The sequence below is a fragment of the Oncorhynchus gorbuscha genome, linkage group LG15 (genome assembly GCF_021184085.1).
Source record: "Oncorhynchus gorbuscha isolate QuinsamMale2020 ecotype Even-year linkage group LG15, OgorEven_v1.0, whole genome shotgun sequence".
Taxonomy (NCBI): domain Eukaryota; kingdom Metazoa; phylum Chordata; class Actinopteri; order Salmoniformes; family Salmonidae; genus Oncorhynchus; species Oncorhynchus gorbuscha.
The window spans coordinates 33,488,989-33,507,441 of NC_060187.1; the positions used below are offsets into that span (position 1 = coordinate 33,488,989).

An 18,453-nucleotide genomic window follows, 5' to 3' on the forward strand; every position below is an offset into this window, starting at 1 on the left:
ATTTGTGAAAAATCAAACAGGACTGTTTGTAGGCTGATCCCTTTGAGGAAGGAAAGAATCAATGAAAATGTACTACTAACACTGTTAACCTCTTAACAGGCAACTGCAGTGGAATTCACTATAAGAATTCTATCATTTCCATCTGTTTTTCTATTTCCTCTATTGGACCTATCAAACTGGTCCTGGTATGACTGAATGATGTTAGTGATTAATTAATGTATGATATAGGGTTGACAGGACCCTTACTATGCATCTCATCTCATGATGACCAATCTTTGAGGTCTTTGCACCAATGACCATTAGCACACTGACATAAAAGGGTTATGTCATTGTATAGTGCTGTCCATTGAGAAGCCCACTGGTGTTTCCAGTGCAGTGGATTTCACAGATGGACTCAATACCTCCCCAGAACCTCATTCATCACCATTACACCCCTCTCTGACAGCAGTCTACCCCACGAAGGTTGCCCACAACACTGCACAGTCGGCAGGAGACAGACAGTCAACACACAGGTGGCTGTTAGAGCAGAAATAAAACCAAATAACCCCTTGTTAATAAGTGATGACATGCAGATATCGAATCAGCAATCTTTACAAATCTCAGATAGCTACCCAGATCTGAGCAAACCATATTTTATGCCACTTAGTGAATACATTTCCCATGTAGTATAGACACAAACAGCCCCTGGGCCTTGAAAACATGGAGGTGTCTGATTGCCTTCATTTGCATTTGGTTCTTCATTTGCAACTGTCTCAGTGAGATTGGCCAGGCCCTGCCTGCTTCGTTAAAGACGTGTCCAGGTCTGTTCTTTGATGTTGAGAGCAGAGGCCTGATGCTGTACGCTAGCGGAGTGCCTTGCCAATGTTAACTAGCTTTCCTAGTCCCCACAAAGAGGGTCTCTCCAGTCGTGCTGCACTCGCTGTCAGACTGCCTAATTGAATCAGACACTTCTGAAGCAGCGTTGAAACAGACCCTCTCCGATCGTAGTGCATGCTGGGGTTCCACCTGGGAATGTCTGCCTTGTGATGACGGGGGGTTTGGCTTCGGAGACAAGGCCATAGAGTGCATCTTATTACAAAGGGTTCACACAGCAGTTATGTCACTTGTTTGATAGCTTAATTATCATGTAATATCCCTATGCAGCAACCACACTCACAGAGCACATCACTGAACATTAAACCAGAACATAGACTTTGTTTATATTCATATTTATTTTCATCCTAATGGCATTCTGTGTATTTGTCATGCTCATAATTGATTATGGATAATGAGTGACACTCTGAAGGTCAGTAAACTAGCTCATCATTCTCACTGGATTATGAAAATCATCCTCTGGCTGTATCTAACAGTGAGACAGCTGTGAGAGTTGACAGTGTACCGTATAGTAGGTATTCACTGGGTTGGACAGACAGAGAGGAGAGACAGATAGGAGTTTGTGTTAAATTAAGCTACTGTATATAGATTTTGTGAAGCAATTGTAATGTGTGACATACAGTCTGTAGTATGATGTATGACAATGATGATTATACATTTTGGTGTGTAGAATAACATTTGTAATGAATAAAAACATGTTTTTTGCATCATGTGCATGTAAACTCAGCCTGAAACATTCCAACATGGATCTGAGTGTGTATCCATCTAGTAACTCCATGTCTCTGTCCCCACTCAGGTGCTATTTCCCATATACTGTAGCCTACTGGCTGGCTGGCGATGGTATAGAAAGATTCCAATCATTGTCCTTCAATGTATGGAGGGTGATCTAATGAAGAGTCATAGGAGATTTAAAACCCACTTCTACAGACTGTCTTTTTCATAGTCCTAGTCCAAATCTAAAATGCATTTAGCACTTAGCCCACTATTACTACTTTACCTGCCTTGATTCTAAATGTATGTTGTTTTTATTGTATATAAATGCTATTTTCCCCCTCAGTAGAGCTTTGAGATAACCTTGTAATGAAAATGTATGATTATTATTATTTGCCCTTGGATTACAGGGATTCTTGTCACAATGTCTCCATAGTAACCAAGGAAAGAAGGATGTAATATCTGCATTCAACACTAAAATACTTGACAATACCTCTACAAGAGGCTGAGTTTTATAATGTGTTCAGACATTCGACTCTACATACATTTATTTAAGAGGGTGTGCAAATGAGTCCAGTCTTTCAATGGACATGTTTTGACAGTAGGTATTTTTATCATAAAACAGAAATGTATAGTTAGTGGTTGAAACATACTATAGAGGCTGTGGGTTGGATTATAGTCTCTCTAGTGTGTGAAGGTGTATAATTGCCTTTGATTATGTTGTGCAGTGCATGTGATGACAACACAACAATACACACCCGTGGCAAGCATTCTCCTTCATTTGGGAATGACTGTATTTACACCATAGCCAAAGTAAATGGTGCCTGTCTGAAGGTGAAAGGGTATTCATGCAGCCATTTAGATGCCTAATATTTAGAAGCCAATAATAGCCTAAGATACTGTATAATCTAGCTTACTATTACTGGACTTGATCCATATAGCTTGAAACATTCAACCATCCATCTGTAATCCATTTAGTAACTCTATGCCTCTGTCCCAATTCCAGCGCTTTATCCTATATATACGTGGCTTACAGGCTGACTGGCCATTGTATGGAACAATTCCAATCATTGACCTTCAATGTATGGAGGGAGATCTAATGAAAAGTCATAGGCGATTTAGTCATCTCTCAAGAGCTGGGTTATGGAAATCACCCATATTAGGATGACCATCGGTGCTATGATCATCTGACTGTTGCACCGCCTGGAGTTTGATAAACGGCATTGGCACTTGGACTGGAACCGGTGCTATGGTCAGATGACATGAAAATAGAGCGCTTCGGCCACACACACCAGTTGTGGGATTGGCATTGAAAAACAGAAGCACATGAGGAAAAGTACCTCATACTGATGGTAAAATATGGGGGAGGATCCATATTTTGCTTCCATAGGTCCTGGGACCCTTGTTAAAAATCAAATCAAATCAAATCAAATCAAATTTTATTTGTCACATACACATGGTTAGCAGATGTTAATGCGAGTGTAGCGAAATGCTTGTGCTTCTAGTTCCGACAATGCAGTGATAACCAACAAGTAATCTAACTAACAATTCCAAAACTACTGTCTTATACACAGTGTAAGGGGATAAGGAACATGTACATAAGGATATATGAATGAGTGATGGTACAGAGCAGCATACAGTAGATGGTATCGAGTACAGTATATACATATGAGATGAGTGTGTAGACAAAGTAAACAAAGTGGCATAGTTAAAGTGGCTAGTGATACATGTGTTACATAAGGATGCAGTCGATGATGTAGAGTACAGTATATACATATGCATATGAGATGAATAATGTAGGGTAAGTAACATTATATAAGGTAGCATTGTTTAAAGTGGCTAGTGATATATTTACATCATTTCCCATCAATTCCCATTATTAAAATGGCTGGAGTTGGGTCAGTGTCAATGACAGTGTGTTGGCAGCAGCCACTCAGTGTTAGTGGTGGCTGTTTAACAGTCTGATGGCCTTGAGATAGAAGCTGTTTTTCAGTCTCTCGGTCCCAGCTTTGATGCACCTGTACTGACCTCGCCTTCTGGATGATAGCGGGGTGAACAGGCAGTGGTTCGGGTGGTTGATGTCCTTGATGATCTTTATGGCCTTCCTGTAACAACGGGTGGTGTAGGTGTCCTGGAGGGCAGGTAGTTTGCCCCCGGTGATGCGTTGTGCAGTCCTCACTACCCTCTGGAGAGCCTTACGGTTGAGGGCGGAGCAGTTGCCGTACCAGGCGGTGATACAGCCCGCCAGGATGCTCTCGATTGTGCATCTGTAGAAGTTTGTGAGTGCTTTTGGTGACAAGCCAAATTTCTTCAGCCTCCTGAGGTTGAATAGGCGCTGCTGCGCCTTCTTCACTACGCTGTCAGTGTGAGTGGACCAATTCAGTTTGTCTGTGATGTGTATGCCGAGGAACTTAAAACTAGCTACCCTCTCCACTACTGTTCCATCGATGTGGATAGGGGGGTGTTCCCTCTGCTGTTTCCTGAAGTCCACAATCATCTCCTTAGTTTTGTTGACGTTGAGTGTGAGGTTATTTTCCTGACACCACACTCCGAGGGCCCTCACCTCCTCCCTGTAGGCCGTCTCGTCGTTGTTGGTAATCAAGCCTACCACTGTTGTGTCGTCCGCAAACTTGATGATTGAGTTGGAGGCGTGCGTGGCCACGCAGTCGTGGGTGAACAGGGAGTACAGGAGAGGGCTCAGAACGCACCCTTGTGGGGCCCCCGTGTTGAGGATCAGCGGGGAGGAGATGTTGTTGCCTACCCTCACCACCTGGGGGCGGCCCGTCAGGAAGTCCAGTACCCAGTTGCACAGGGCGGGGTCGAGACCCAGGGTCTCGAGCTTGATGACGAGCTTGGAGGGTACTATGGTGTTGAATGCCGAGCTGTAGTCGATGAACAGCATTCTCACATAGGTATTCCTCTTGTCCAGGTGGGTTAGGGCAGTGTGCAGTGTGGTTGAGATTGCATCGTCTGTGGACCTATTTGGGCGGTAAGCAAATTGGAGTGGGTCTAGGGTGTCAGGTAGGGTGGAGGTGATATGGTCCTTGACTAGTCTCTCAAAGCACTTCATGATGACGGAAGTGAGTGCTACGGGCGGTAGTCGTTTAGCTCAGTTACCTTAGCTTTCTTGGGAACAGGAACAATGGTGGCCCTCTTGAAGCATGTGGGAACAGCAGACTGGTATAGGGATTGATTGAATATGTCCGTAAACACACCGGCCAGCTGGTCTGCGCATGCTCTGAGGGCGCGGCTGGGGATGCCGTCTGGGCCTGCAGCCTTGCGAGGGTTAACACGTTTAAATGTCTTACTCACCTCGGCTGCAGTGAAGGAGAGACCACATGTTTCCGTTGCAGGCCGTGTCAGTGGCACTGTATTGTCCTCAAAGCGGGCAAAAAGTTATTTAGTCTGCCTGGGAGCAAGACATCCTGGTCCGTGACTGGGCTGGATTTCATCTTGTAGTCCGTGATTGACTGTAGACCCTGCCACATGCCTCTTATGTCTGAGCCATTGAATTGAGATTCCACTTTGTCTCTGTACTGACGCTTAGCTTGTTTAATAGCCTTACGGAGGGAATAGCTGCACTGTTTGTATTCAGTCATGTTGCCAGACACCTTGCCCTGATTAAAAGCAGTGGTTCGCGCTTTCAGTTTCACGCGAATGCTGCCATCAATCCACGGTTTCTGGTTAGGGAATGTTTTTATCGTTGCTATGGGAACGACATCTTCGACGCACGTTCTAATGAACTCGCACACCGAAACAGCGTATTCGTCAATATTCCCATCTGACGCAATACGAAACATGTCCCAGTCCACGTGATGGAAGCAGTCTTGGAGTGTAGAGTCAGCTTGGTCTGACCAGCGTTGGACAGACCTCAGCGTGGGAGCCTCTTGTTTTAATTTCTGCCTGTAGGCAGGGATCAGCAAAATGGAGTCGTGGTCAGCTTTTCCGAAAGGGGGGCGGGGCAGGGCCTTATATGCGTCGCGGAAGTTAGAGTAACAATGATCCAAGGTTTTACCACCCCTGGTTGCGCAATCGATATGCTGATAAAATTTAGGGAGTCTTGTTTTCAGATTGGCTTTGTTAAAATCCCCAGCTACAATGAATGCAGCCTCCGGATAAATGTTTTCCAGTTTGCAAAGAGTTAAATAAAGTTTGTTCAGAGCCATCGATGTGTCTGCTTGGGGGGGATATATACGGCTGTGATTATAATCGAAGAGAATTCTCTTGGAAGATAATGCGGTCTACATTTGATTGTGAGGAATTCTAAATCAGGTGAACAGAAGGATTTGAGTTCCTGTATGTTTCCTTCATCACACCATGTCCCGTTAGTCATGAGGCATACGCCCCCGCCACTCTTCTTACCAGAGAGATGTTTGTTAAAGGTCCAATGCAGCTGTTTTCATCTCAATACAAAATCATTTCTGGATATCAATTAAGTACCTGTGCTTATTTTCAATTAAAATGGTCAAAAATAAATTAAAATAGCTTCTTAGCAAAATGCAATTTCTCCATCAAGAATTTTGACGTCACCAGGCAGTCTAAATCCCCACCCAGCCAAACAAACGGAAGGTTCAGGCGATCTTTTCAAACAGATCTTACACTAAAATGACAGTATCAGAATTTGCACAATTTCATAGTATTATTAAAAACTCATTGAATAGAAATATACACTGATTGTACAAGACATTAAGAAGACCTTCCTAATATTGAGTTGCAACCCCCCCTGTTTGCCATCAGAACAGCCTCAATGAACTCTACAAGGTGTCGAAAGCTGGCCAATGTGGACTCCAATGCTTCCCACAGTTGTGTCAATTTGCCTGGTTGACCTTTGGGTGGTGGACCCTTCTTGATACACACAGAAAATTGTTGAGCGTGAACAACCCAGCAGCGTTGCAGTTCTTGAGACAAACCGCTGGCACCTACTACCATACCCTGTTCAAAGGCACTTAAATATTTTGTCTTGCCCATTCACCCTCTGAATGGTACACATACACAATCCATGTCTCAATTGTCTCAAGGCTTTGAAAATCATTCTTTAACCTGTCTCCTCCCATTCTTCTACACTGATTGAAGTGGATTTTTACAAGTGACATCAATAAAGGACCATAGCTTTCACCTGGACTCACCTTGTCAGTCTATGTCACATGTGTCAAACTCATTCCACACGGGGCTGAGTGTCTGCCGGTTTTCACTCCTCCCTTGTCTTTGATTGATGAATTAAAAATGAAAACCCCAAAACCAGAAGACAGTAGGTCCTCCACAGAATGAGTTTGACTCCCCTGGTCTATGTTATGGAAAGAGGTGTTCATAATGTTTTGTACACTCAGCCTATATAAAATACAAGAAAATTGTGTGTTTGACTACACTGTCCCTTTCAGGTCAACGGCATCATGAACTACAAAGTACCAGCTAATTTTATCCCAATACCTGGATGCCTCTGCCAGGAGACTGACACTTGGCCACAAGTGGATCTTCCATCAAGACAAAAACCCCAAGCACTAATCAAAGTCGATGAGTATTGCTAGAGTATCGAAAACAGGGGTGTCAATCATTTTGACCCCTATCTTTCTGAATTTTTTCCAAAATTACTTTCTCTGAGCAATTGTATTAGAATAAAATAATATAATTTCACAAATTTGTGAAGCTCTTTATTTTATAGTATCTTTTGCTCATCTTAACCAAGGGTGCCAATAAATCCTAACAAAACTGTTGTTTTGTGTGTTTTTCTTGAGTTCTGAGCTCAGTGCAATGTAAACTATGCCCTCTTAAAACATTTAAGTTTTTTCTCAGTTGTCCCTAAACCAAAAAATATTAAGACTAAAGCAGCTAAGTATAACAACAGGTTACAAGCCCTCCTCAATCCAGTTTTCTTTACAGATGCAATAGCTTTCCAAAGAAGCCCAATGTGATCTGTGCTCTCACCATTCCTCTGTGTGTCTGCTATAGAGAGCGCGGAGATAGCTTGCCCAAATTTCTGTCTGGAAGAGGAATGATGAAAGCAACATGCAATAGTAGGCTGAAAAAATACTGTATTAAACCTCAATATTGGACTTTTATTTAATTGAAAGTGGGCTACACTGTTGGTTTACACAGACATGGAAGGGTTATACACACAGCATTGGGCAGGCTCTTGAGTAATTCTAGAGTGGCGGTGGAGCAGTGGTCAGACAGGAGTGTAGTTTCTAGTTTTATAAACGGTGTATTCTGGTCTTATTTTATCTCAGTTGTTTCCCTGCCGCGCACTTTATTCACGCGCTCGCATGCACACAGACCACTCCTTTTGCGTCCCCGTTCGTTCCATCTTCATCTAGTCCTCATTTCCTCCCTCCACCTCCCTTCTTCTGCCTCCTCCTCTCTCGTGTCGATGCGAGAGGAGGAAACGCTCATTTGATTTCATTCGTGAGAAGTCTTCGAGTTCCCTCACGGAGAAGGACATCGAATTATTCGTGGAGGGCAGAGGACCAAATCGGTACCTGCCTCGAAATTCGATGACGGAATCACCCAATGAGCGTAATCTATCAAACCCGGCATAATCGCGTGTTTTTTTGCCGTGTTTGTGCACCTCGGTAAACGGGATTGTATGCACAAAGAAGATAAGCATTATGACTTTGAACCCTTTGATAAAAGTATGGGGAGCAATGGCTGGGTGTTCATCTATCGGTTTACAGTGATATAAAGCGCATCTTGATCAATATCCTATTATCACCTGAAATCTGCTATTAGAATAGGAATACTATTTTATGATGTGCTTACAGTCTAACGTGTTTATGGTCAGCATGTGGATGCTCATTTGTTTTGTCTTGAAAGAGACCCATTTATTCCTTGTCACTGAAAGGAAAACCGCACCATGGGTTGGTGCTCCTTGAATAGTCTACTCACCTCTGCTCATACCTGTCACAGAAGGCTACTGCCCGGTTTTGGAATTACAATTGGATTTAGATAAATTCTATAGAACAACCCAATGGACAATTACTCACATCTACAACGTAAGTGTGCATTTTATTGTTGATACTGTAAAGCCATGTCATCAATAAGAAACTGCATCTAATGTAGTAAGCAAATGATATAATAACAAAATATTGCACCTCAATTGATCACTGTTACCAATTGCAAGATTCTTATGTTTTATGAAGATTATGTTCACATTTCACATATAGGCTAGCAGTGAGTTCTGTATAAAGACTTGGTTATATTGATATTATAATTGCATACACTACCATTCAAATGTTTGGGGTCATTTAGAAATGTCCTTGTTTTTGAAAGTAAAACACATTTTCTGTCCATTAAAATAACATAAAATTGATCAGAAATACAGTGTAGACATTGTTAATGTCGTAAATGACTAATGTAGCAGGAAATGGCTGATTTTTTATGGAATATCTACATAGGCATACAGAGGCCCATTATCAGCAACCATCACTCCTGTGTTCCAACGGCACTTTGTGTTAGCTAATTCAAGTTTATAATTTTAAAAAGATAATTGATGATTCGAAAACCCTTTTGCAATTATGTTAGCAAAGCTGTCATCTGTTGTGCTAATTAAAGAAGCAATAAAACTGTCCTTCTTTAGACTAGTTGAGTATCTGGAACATCAGCATTTGTGGGTTTGATTACAGGCTCAAAATAGCCAGAAACAAAGAACTTTCTTCTGAAACTCGTCAGTCTATTCTTGTTCTAAGAAATGATGGCTACTCCATGTGAGAAATTGCCAAAAGCTGAAAATCTTGTACATTGCTGTGTACTACTCCCTTCACAGAACAGAGCAAACTGAGTGGGAGGCCCCAGTGCACAACTGAGCAAGAGGACAAGTACATTAGAGTATCTGAGAAACAGATGCCTCACAAGTCCTCAACTGGCAGCTTCATTAAATAGTACCCGCAAAACACCAGTTAACATCAACAGTGAAGAGGCGACTCCAGGATGCTGGCCTTCTAGGCAGAGCTCCTCTGTCCAGTGTCTGTGTTCTTTTGCCCATCTTAATCTTTTATTTTTATTGGCCAGTCTGAGATATGGCCTTTTCTTTGCAAATCTGCCTAGAAGGCCAGCATCTCGGAGTTGCCTCTTTACTGTTGACGTTGAGACTGGTGTTTTACAACATGAATCATGACTACACTGTATTTCTTATCAATTTGATGTCGTTTTAATGGACAAAAAATATATTTTCTTTAAAAAACAAGGACATTTTTAAGTGACCCCAAACGTTTGAAAGGTAGTGTATATCCATTATTAGTCTTTCACTAACCTACAGTATAGGCTACATCAGGCTTGATGTTTATATTGAACCATGAGCCACTCTATGTTTGTTCCCCAGGTGCCTAGGCTACTTGTCCCTGATATTCATGATTGACATGTTTGCACCTCTATGGTATCATAGCTATTCAAGGTGAACCCAGATCATCTTAGACAATTGAATGAGGATATGGGTCTATTAGTAGTCCCATAGTACAATCCACTTTCAATCCAAATCAACTGTTTCTTAAATTGATCAATTAATGAGAAGGCTATGAATTTCCTGGTGTTCATATGAGTGGCATAAGCAGGTCACTCCAACTGATACTGCAGTGCCTTGATACAGGTCGGATTGTGTCTTAATCCTGTTGGAATTGATCTGGTTAGATATCCAGTCAATGATACAGTTTCATAGTGACGTAACATAATGGCACTGGAGGGGATGGCTGCCATTTTACGGGCTCCTAACTAACTGTGCTATTGTTTTAGTTTCTTTGCATTGTTTGTAACTTATTTTGTACACAATGGTACTGCTACTGTCTTTTATGACCAAAAAAAGCTTCTGGACATCAGAACAGCGATTTCTCACCTCGAACTGGGTCCAAACTGAGTACTTTAATGAGTCAGACGCAAAGGATATACTGCTTCCCCGAGACTAGGCCCAAATCCCTGTCATTCGTGTGAAGAAAAGATTGAGAGAATTCATCGGAGAGTGGGTAAACCACCTTTACCATCAGTTATTTTGGCCAATGAGCACTGGAAAATAAACTGTATGATCTACGATCGAGACTATCTTACCAACCGGACATTAAAAACTAATATCTTATGCTACACCGAGTCGTAGCTGAACGACGACACGGATAATATAGAGCTGGCTGGGTTTTCCGTGCATTGGCAGGAAAGAGCAGCTACTTTTGGTAAGATGCGGGGTAGGGGTGTGTTTCTATTTGTCAGTAACAGCTGGTGCGCAATGTCTAATATTATAGAAGTCTCAAGGTGTTGCTCGCCTGAGGTAGAGTACCTCATGATATGCTGTAGACCACACTATCTACCAAGAGAGTTTTCATCTATAGTATTCATAGCCGTCTATTCACCACCACAAACTAATGCTGGCACTAAGACTGCACTCAACGAGCTGCATAAGGCCAAAAGCAAACAAGAAAATGCTCATCCAGAAACATTGCTCCTAGTGTCCATGGATTTTAATGCAGTCAAACTAAAATCCATTTTACCTAATTTCTACCAGCATGTCGCATGTGCAACCAGAGGGGAAAAAAACTCTAGACCACTTTTACTCCACACACAGAGGCACATACAAAGCTCAACCTCCATTTTGCAAATCTGACCATAATTCTATTCTCCTGATTCTTACTTACAAGCAAAAACTAAAGGAGGAAGTAAAAGGGACTCGTTCATTACGGAAGTGGTCAGATGGCGTGAATGCTACGCTACAGGACTGTTTTGCTAGCACACAACATCCGCACTGAGCTAAAGGCTAGAGCTGCCGCTTTCAAGGAGCGGGACACTAATCCAGACACTTATAAGACATCCGCTATGCCCTCAGACAAACCATCAAACAAGCAAAGCATCAATACAGGACTGAGATTGAATCCTACTACACCAGCTCTGATGCTCGTCGGATGTGGCCGGCAAACTATTACGGACTACAAAGGGAAACCCAGCCGTCGAACTTCCCAGTGACACGAGCCTATCAGATGAGCTAAATGCCTTTTATGAATGCTTCGAGTTAAGCAACCCTGAAGCATGCATGAGAGCACCAGTGTTTCATACGACGGTGTGATCACGCTCTCCGTAGCCGATATGAGCAAGACCTTAAAAACAGGTCAACATTCACAAGACCCCGGGGCCAGACGGATTACCAAGACGTATACTCAGAGCATGCGCGGACCAACTGGCAAGTGTCTTCACTGATACTTTCAACCTCTCCCTGACCCAGTCTGTAATACCTACATGTTTCAAGCAGACCACCATAGTCCCTGTGCCCAAGAAAGCGAAGGTAACCTGCCAAAATGACTACCGCCCCGTAGCACCAACGTCGGTAGCCATTAAGTGCTTTGAAAGGATGGACATGGCTCACATCAACACCATCATCCTGGAAACCCTAGACCCACTCCAATTCCCATACCGCCCCAACAGATCCACAAATGATGCAACACCTATGTGAGAATGCTATTCATTGACTACAACTCAGCGTTCAACACTATAGTGCCCACTAAGCTCACCACTAAGCTAAGGACCCTGGGACTAAACACCTCCCTCTGCAACTGGATCCGGGACTTCCTGACAGGCCGCTCCCAGGTGGTAAGGGTAGGCAACAACACATCTGCCACGCTGATCTTCAACACTGGGGCCCCTCAGGGGTGAGTGCTTAGTCTCCTTCCTGTACTCCCTGTTCACCCACGACTGCGTGGCCAACACGACTCTAACACAATCATTAACTTTGCTGACGACCCAACAGTGGTAGGCCTGATCACCGACAACGGTGAGAAAGCCTAGAGGGAGGAGGTCAGAGACCAGGCAGTGTGCTTCCAGGACAACAACCTCTCCCTCAATGTGATCAAGACAAAGGAGCTTGTCGTGAACTACATGAAAAGGAGGTTCAAACAGGCCCCCATTAACATTGACGTGGCTGCAGTGGAGCGGGTCAAGAGTTTTAACCTCCTTGGTGTCCACATTACCAACAGACTATCATGATCCAAACACAACAGATCAGTCATGAAGAGGGCATAACAACACCTTTTCACTCTCAGGAGAATGAAAAGATTTGGCATGGGTCACCAGAAATGTCTGCAGCTGCACCATCGAGAGCATCCTGACCGGTTACATTACCACCTGGTATGGCAGCTGCTTGGCATCCGACCATAGGAAACTGCAGAGGGTAGTGCGTACGGCCCAGTACATCACTGGGGCCAAGGTTCCTGCCATCCAGGACCTGCTACTCACTGTTTATTATCTATACATAGTCACTTTACCCCTACCTACATGTACAAACGACGTCGACTAACATATACCCCCGCACATTGACTCGGTACCGGTACCCCCTGTAATAGCCTCGATATTGATATTTCATTGTGTTACTTTTTATTTGATTTAGTACATCTTTTCTTAACTCTATTGCTTGAAATGTTGGTTAAGGGCTTGTAAGTAAGTATTTCATGAGCATGGCCTTATTTCCTGTTTTATTCAGTGCATGTGACAAATAACATTTGATTTGATTTGGAGTTGACAGCTTCCTTTTTGCATATAGTGCCTGGTGAAAGTCTGCACACCATTCACTTCACACACTCTTTACATTTTGCTACCTTAAAAATTCAATCTAAAAAAGGATTCAGTTTGATTTTGCTCCTGTTGATCTACACAACCTAGTCCACATTTTCAAAGTAAAATACATTTATTGTTTATAATTTATAGAGCAAAGTTGGTAGAATCTTATTTAAAATGATTCACAGCTGTAATGTCTGCTAGGGCTGCAAGTAGCCTAGCTGTTCGAGCGGCGAGCCAGCCACCAGAGGGTTGGCGGGAATTGAGCTGGCAACTGGAGATTTTCTGGTATCAAATCCTAGATGCCATTAATTGCCGTTGTGCCCTTGAGCAAGGGACTTACCCCCACACAGCAATAGTTCCTGGGCGCCCAGTGTCGGAGCACCCTGTATGTGTGTCAGTGGCGGTCAGTGCCATTTTAGGGCGAGGGCGGAAGATTTTTATTTCAAAAGCATGGCTTTATTTCTATTACAGCTTATTGGATGACAAATATTCATATTCCATTCACCCAGTTCAATGTAACAGCGATAGGTTTAGGCTAATACATGATACTCTAATTTTCCCAATACCCATCATGAGGTTGCTACAACCTAGCCTATGATTTAAAGTTTTCAACGTAGGTGCACACAGGTCGAGAGAACGATTTGGACAGTCTGTGACATTCAATACGGCCTTGCAAACTCTTGCCTGCATCTAGCTGATATAGGGTGTAATCATTAGTCCAACAGTTGCAAACATGAGTTTCAATTGGACAGATTCAGGCATGTTTATTCCTGTTTTGTTCCGTTTGCTTCCATTTAAGAAATGTTTTTAAACAGAATCAGCTAAATGAATACACCCCTGATCATGCGTAAACACAGTTCACTTTCATAGCAGCCATGTTGTATTCCATCTCGCATCTATGCGCTCTCTTCGTGTAACCTCTTCCCTTCGCTTGTGGACTTCAATGCATCAGCTGTATGTGACCAGGCGAAAAAAACTTTCCAAGCCAAACCACTACACACAGCCTACATCGTTGTCACCATATTAGCTAAAGTAACGTCATAGTCATCATAGCTAATATAACTAATGCGTTAGTAAACCGGCTACAATCATAAAGTTTGTGTGCAGTCAGTAAGCATTTACGCCGGCGGGCACCTGTGGCAATAATTTTGCAATAACAAAAGCTTACCTTGTTGTGTTTTTAAGTCATAGCTAGCTAGCTAACAGGGCATCCCTCTGTTTTAGAAGGATGTTTCAGTAGGCTAAACTAGCTAGCTGCATTTTCTAGCTAATTAAATTTAAAAAATGATATCTCTCTCTCTCTCGCTCTCGCTCTCTCTCTCTATTTTGTTCAAAACTGTTCAACTATGGTCTTTCTCTCTCTTTGAGTCAACTACTCACCACAGTGTATGCACTGCAGTGCTAGCTAGCTGACCCTTATGCTTTCAGTATTAGATTCCTTTGATTGGTTGGACCACATCTCAGTTCATGCTGCAAGAGCTCTGATAGGCTGGAGGACGTCCTCAGAAGTTGTCATAATTACTGTGCAAATCTATGGAAGGTGGTGAGAACCATGATCCTCCTAGGTTTTGTATTGAAGTCAATGTACCCAGAGGAGGATGGAAACTAGCTGTCTTCTGGCTACACCATGGTTCTGCCCTACAGAATGCTGTTCAGGCTACTGTAGACGTTATTTGCAAAATAGTGTGTTTTTATTCGTTCTTTGGTGACATGATTATATGTAGTATAGTTTTATCTAAACAATTGAACTTTTTTAATGTTTTACAATTAACATTTTTACGAAATTCACTGTGGAGGATGGTCCTCCCCTTCCTCCTCTGAGGAGTCTCCACTGATGTGTGTCTTTCTTGGGGGATGGGTTAAAAGCGGAGTAGAATTTTGGCTGGACCTTTGTGTAATTGACCAATAAAGTGATGATAATCTAATCTTAATCAATGGTGCTCCCACATAGGATTAACTCTGGGGTATGAAGGCACACAATCAAGACTTCTTCATTTCAATTTTTATTGATTTGGAAATGTTTTATTTCAATTTGAAAATGTGGACTAGGTTGAGGAGATCAGTAGGAAAATAAAGTTGTATCCCTTTAATTTTAAGGCAGCAAAATGTAAAGAGTGTGTGTAAGGGTTGAGGTGTTTAATTTTTAATTTGGTTCATATTTTTTGCTTATGGATGAAAGCTGTCTTCCATTCTCATTAGTAAGCAGGTACTGTTTACATTTTGTGCCTTTGAAGGGGCTGATGAAAGCACAACCTGCCAGTTCACGTCACTGGAAAAGTCACTGGAAAAGAGGCAGCAGCTAACTGCTACAATCTGTACCGTTGAAGTTAGCTAGCCATTCAAAGTTGACAACAGGTCTTCCACATGAAAATATCTCTACCTTGAGTTTTTAGTGCATCTTTCTAATTAACTCATTGATGTCTACACATTTGCCTGTTTAGTGCTCATAAAACTACTGCAGAAATAAGCAGAAATAATCTAATTATCTTCCATTTGGGCCCTGTTCCCACTACGAGATATGAAGGAGAGGAGCATTGTGGCGAAAGATAATTCTACTTTTCAATTCACATTATGTCCTTGCCTTACCTTTCGTTGTGGCTGGCAATGCGACACTCTTGGTCAGCCGTTCTTCTAAAATGTTGCTCTATTGAATAATGCAAACAAACCATATTACACTTAAGTGATAATGCCTTAGTAGCCGGTGTTTGGAGGATATAAATCAAATCAAATCAAATTTTATTTGTCACATACACATGGTTAGCAGATGTTAATGCGAGTGTAGCGAAATGCTTGTGCTTCTAGTTCCGACAATGCAGTAATAACCAACAAGTAATCTAGCTAACAATTCCAAAACTACTACCTCATAGACACAAGTGTAAGGGGATAAGAATATGTACATAAAGATATATGAGTGAGTGATGGTACAGAGCAGCATAGGCAAGATACAGTAGATGGTATTGAGTGCAGTATATACATATGAGATGAGTATGTAAACAAAGTGGCATAGTTAAAGTGGCTAGTGATACATGTATTACATAAAGATGCAGTAGATGATATAGAGTACAGTATATACATATACATATGAGATGAATAATGTAGGGTATGCAAACATTATATTAGGTAGCATTGTTTAAAGTGGCTAGTGATATATTTGACATAATTTCCCATCAATTCCCATTATTAGAGTGGCTGGAGTTGAGTCAGTGTGTTGGCAGCAGCCACACAATGTTAGTGGTGGCTGTTTAACAGTCTGATGGCCTTGAGATAGAAGCAGTTTTTCAGTCTCTCTGTCCCAGCTTTGATGCACCTGTACTGACCTCGCCTTCTGGACGATAGCGGGGTGAACAGGCAGTGGCTCGGGTGGTTGTTGTCCTTGATGATCTTTATGGCCTTCCTGTGACATCGGGTGGTGTAGGTGTCCTGGAGGGCAGGTAGTTTGCCCCCAGTGATGCGTTGTGCAGACCTCACTACCCTCTGGAGAGCCTTACGGTTGTGGGCGGAGCAGTTCCCGTACCAGGCAGTGATACTGTAGAAGTTTGTGAGTGCTTTTGGTGACAAGCCGAATTTATTCAGCCTCCTGAGGTTGAAGAGGCACTGCTGTGCCTTCTTCACGATGCTGTCTGTGTGGGTGGACCAATTCAGTTTGTCTGTGATGTGTACGCCGAGGAACTTAAAACTTACTACCTTTCCCACTACTGTCTCATCAATGTGGATAGGGGGTGTTCCCTCTGCTGTTTCCTGAAGTCCACAATCATCGCCTTAGTTTTGTTGACGTTGAGTGTGAGGTTATTTTCCTGACACCACACTCTGAGGGCCCTCACCTCCTCCCTGTAGGCCGTCTCGTCGTTGTTGGTAATCAAGCCTACCACTGTTGTGTCGTCCGCAAACTTGATGATTGAGTTGGAGGCGTGCGTGGCCACGCAGTCCTGGGTGAACGGGGAGTACAGGAGAGCACGGGTGTTGTTAGGCCCGAGATTAACCATGCCAATATATGATCTAAACACAGGCTTTCAGGGCATTATCACTTACAATGGGGCAAAAAAGTATTTAGTCAGCCACCAATTGTGCAAGTTCTTCCACTTAAAAAGATGAGAGAGGCCTGTAATTTTCATCATAGGTACACTTCCCCTTAAAGAAGAAGTTATAGGTCTGTGAGAGCCAGAAATCTTGCTTGTTTGTAGGTGACCAAATACTTATTTTCCACCATAATTTGCTAATAAATTCATAAAAAATCCTACAATGTGATATTCTGGATTTTTTTTCTAATTTTGTCTGTCATAGTTGAAATGTACCTATGATGAAAATTACAGGCCTCTCATATTTTTAAGTGGGAGAACTTGCACAATTGGTGGCTGACTAAATACTAATTTGCCCCACTGTAAGTGTAATATGGTTTGGTTGCATTATTCAATAGGGCAAAGTTTTAGAAGAAAAGTTTCACTTTGGTTTCACTTTTATACAATGAGTTACCAACATATTCAAATAACGATTGACATATTTTAATTAAAAACCTTATTTTGATTCATTTCTTCATACTATTTCATCCTTCCACTAGATATAGTCCCGACACAAATCTAGGGTTGCTACCCAAGCCGACTGGTCGTTTGTTCTATTGGTTCGGTTGCCAGAGACGCGACCCAGTCATTCAGTCTTTTTGTTCTGTATCTATGGACGCGACCCAGTCGTTCGTTCTAAACATTCCATTGCCATACTGGCTGGCAACGTTCTTATCCCCTGCTTGCTAGCTAGCCAACTACGGCTAACTTACAGTCACGTCAAACAGTGCAGTCAGAATAACAACAGTAGCTGCATTTGCATTTGTTTAAAGTGTTTTCCAGTGACATTTATTTGGATACATCCATAGCAATGAGCTAATGAGGCGCGATTTCGCCTGACATAGAAAATGTGCTCTCTCGTCAGGACACTGTTGTTCACAGGAGCTAGCCAACAACACAGCTAACACAGTCACTTTAAACTGAAGCAGGAAAGACAGCAAACTTGCTGCACTTCCTTACGTTTGACCTTTTTTCAATTTACATTTCTTTGTATCCATAAAAATGATGCCTGGCTGAGAAACGCTGCCTACCTGTCTGTCTCGTCCCGACTAGTTCATGACTATTAGACAGATGGAGATGGACATAATTATTATAATAATTTTTTAATAACTACATTTCGTGGTATCCAATTGGTAGTTACAGTCTTGTCTCATCACTGCAATTCCCATACTGACTCGGGAGAGGCGAAGGTCGGGAGCCATGCGTTCTCCGTAACACGACCCAACCAAGCCACACTGCTTCTTGACACATTGCCCGCGTAACCCGAAAGCCAGCCACACCAATTTGTCGGAGGAAACAC

General features: G+C 42.5%; 1 protein-coding gene across 12 annotated transcripts in view; it reads left to right on the top strand.

The window, feature by feature from the left end:
* lrrc7 (leucine rich repeat containing 7) overlaps nt 1–18,453 on the top strand; it is a 186,690-nt gene that overhangs the window by 74,292 nt on the left and 93,945 nt on the right. For 5 of the 12 annotated variants that reach the window (XR_006832058.1, XR_006832059.1, XM_046300861.1 and 2 more), the window contains exon 1: nt 7,948–8,570. The exons of 1 other annotated variant lie outside the window; for it this stretch is intronic. Coding sequence is in view for 9 of the 11 variants with exons in the window: in XM_046300861.1 (XP_046156817.1) it covers nt 8,546–8,570 (25 nt within the window). In the remaining 2 variants the exon portion in view is untranslated. Of the gene's footprint in view, nt 1–7,945; nt 8,571–18,453 lie in introns of those variants that run through there. 6 more of the 12 variants (XM_046300867.1, XM_046300869.1, XM_046300859.1 and 3 more) reach the window with 4 other exon arrangements.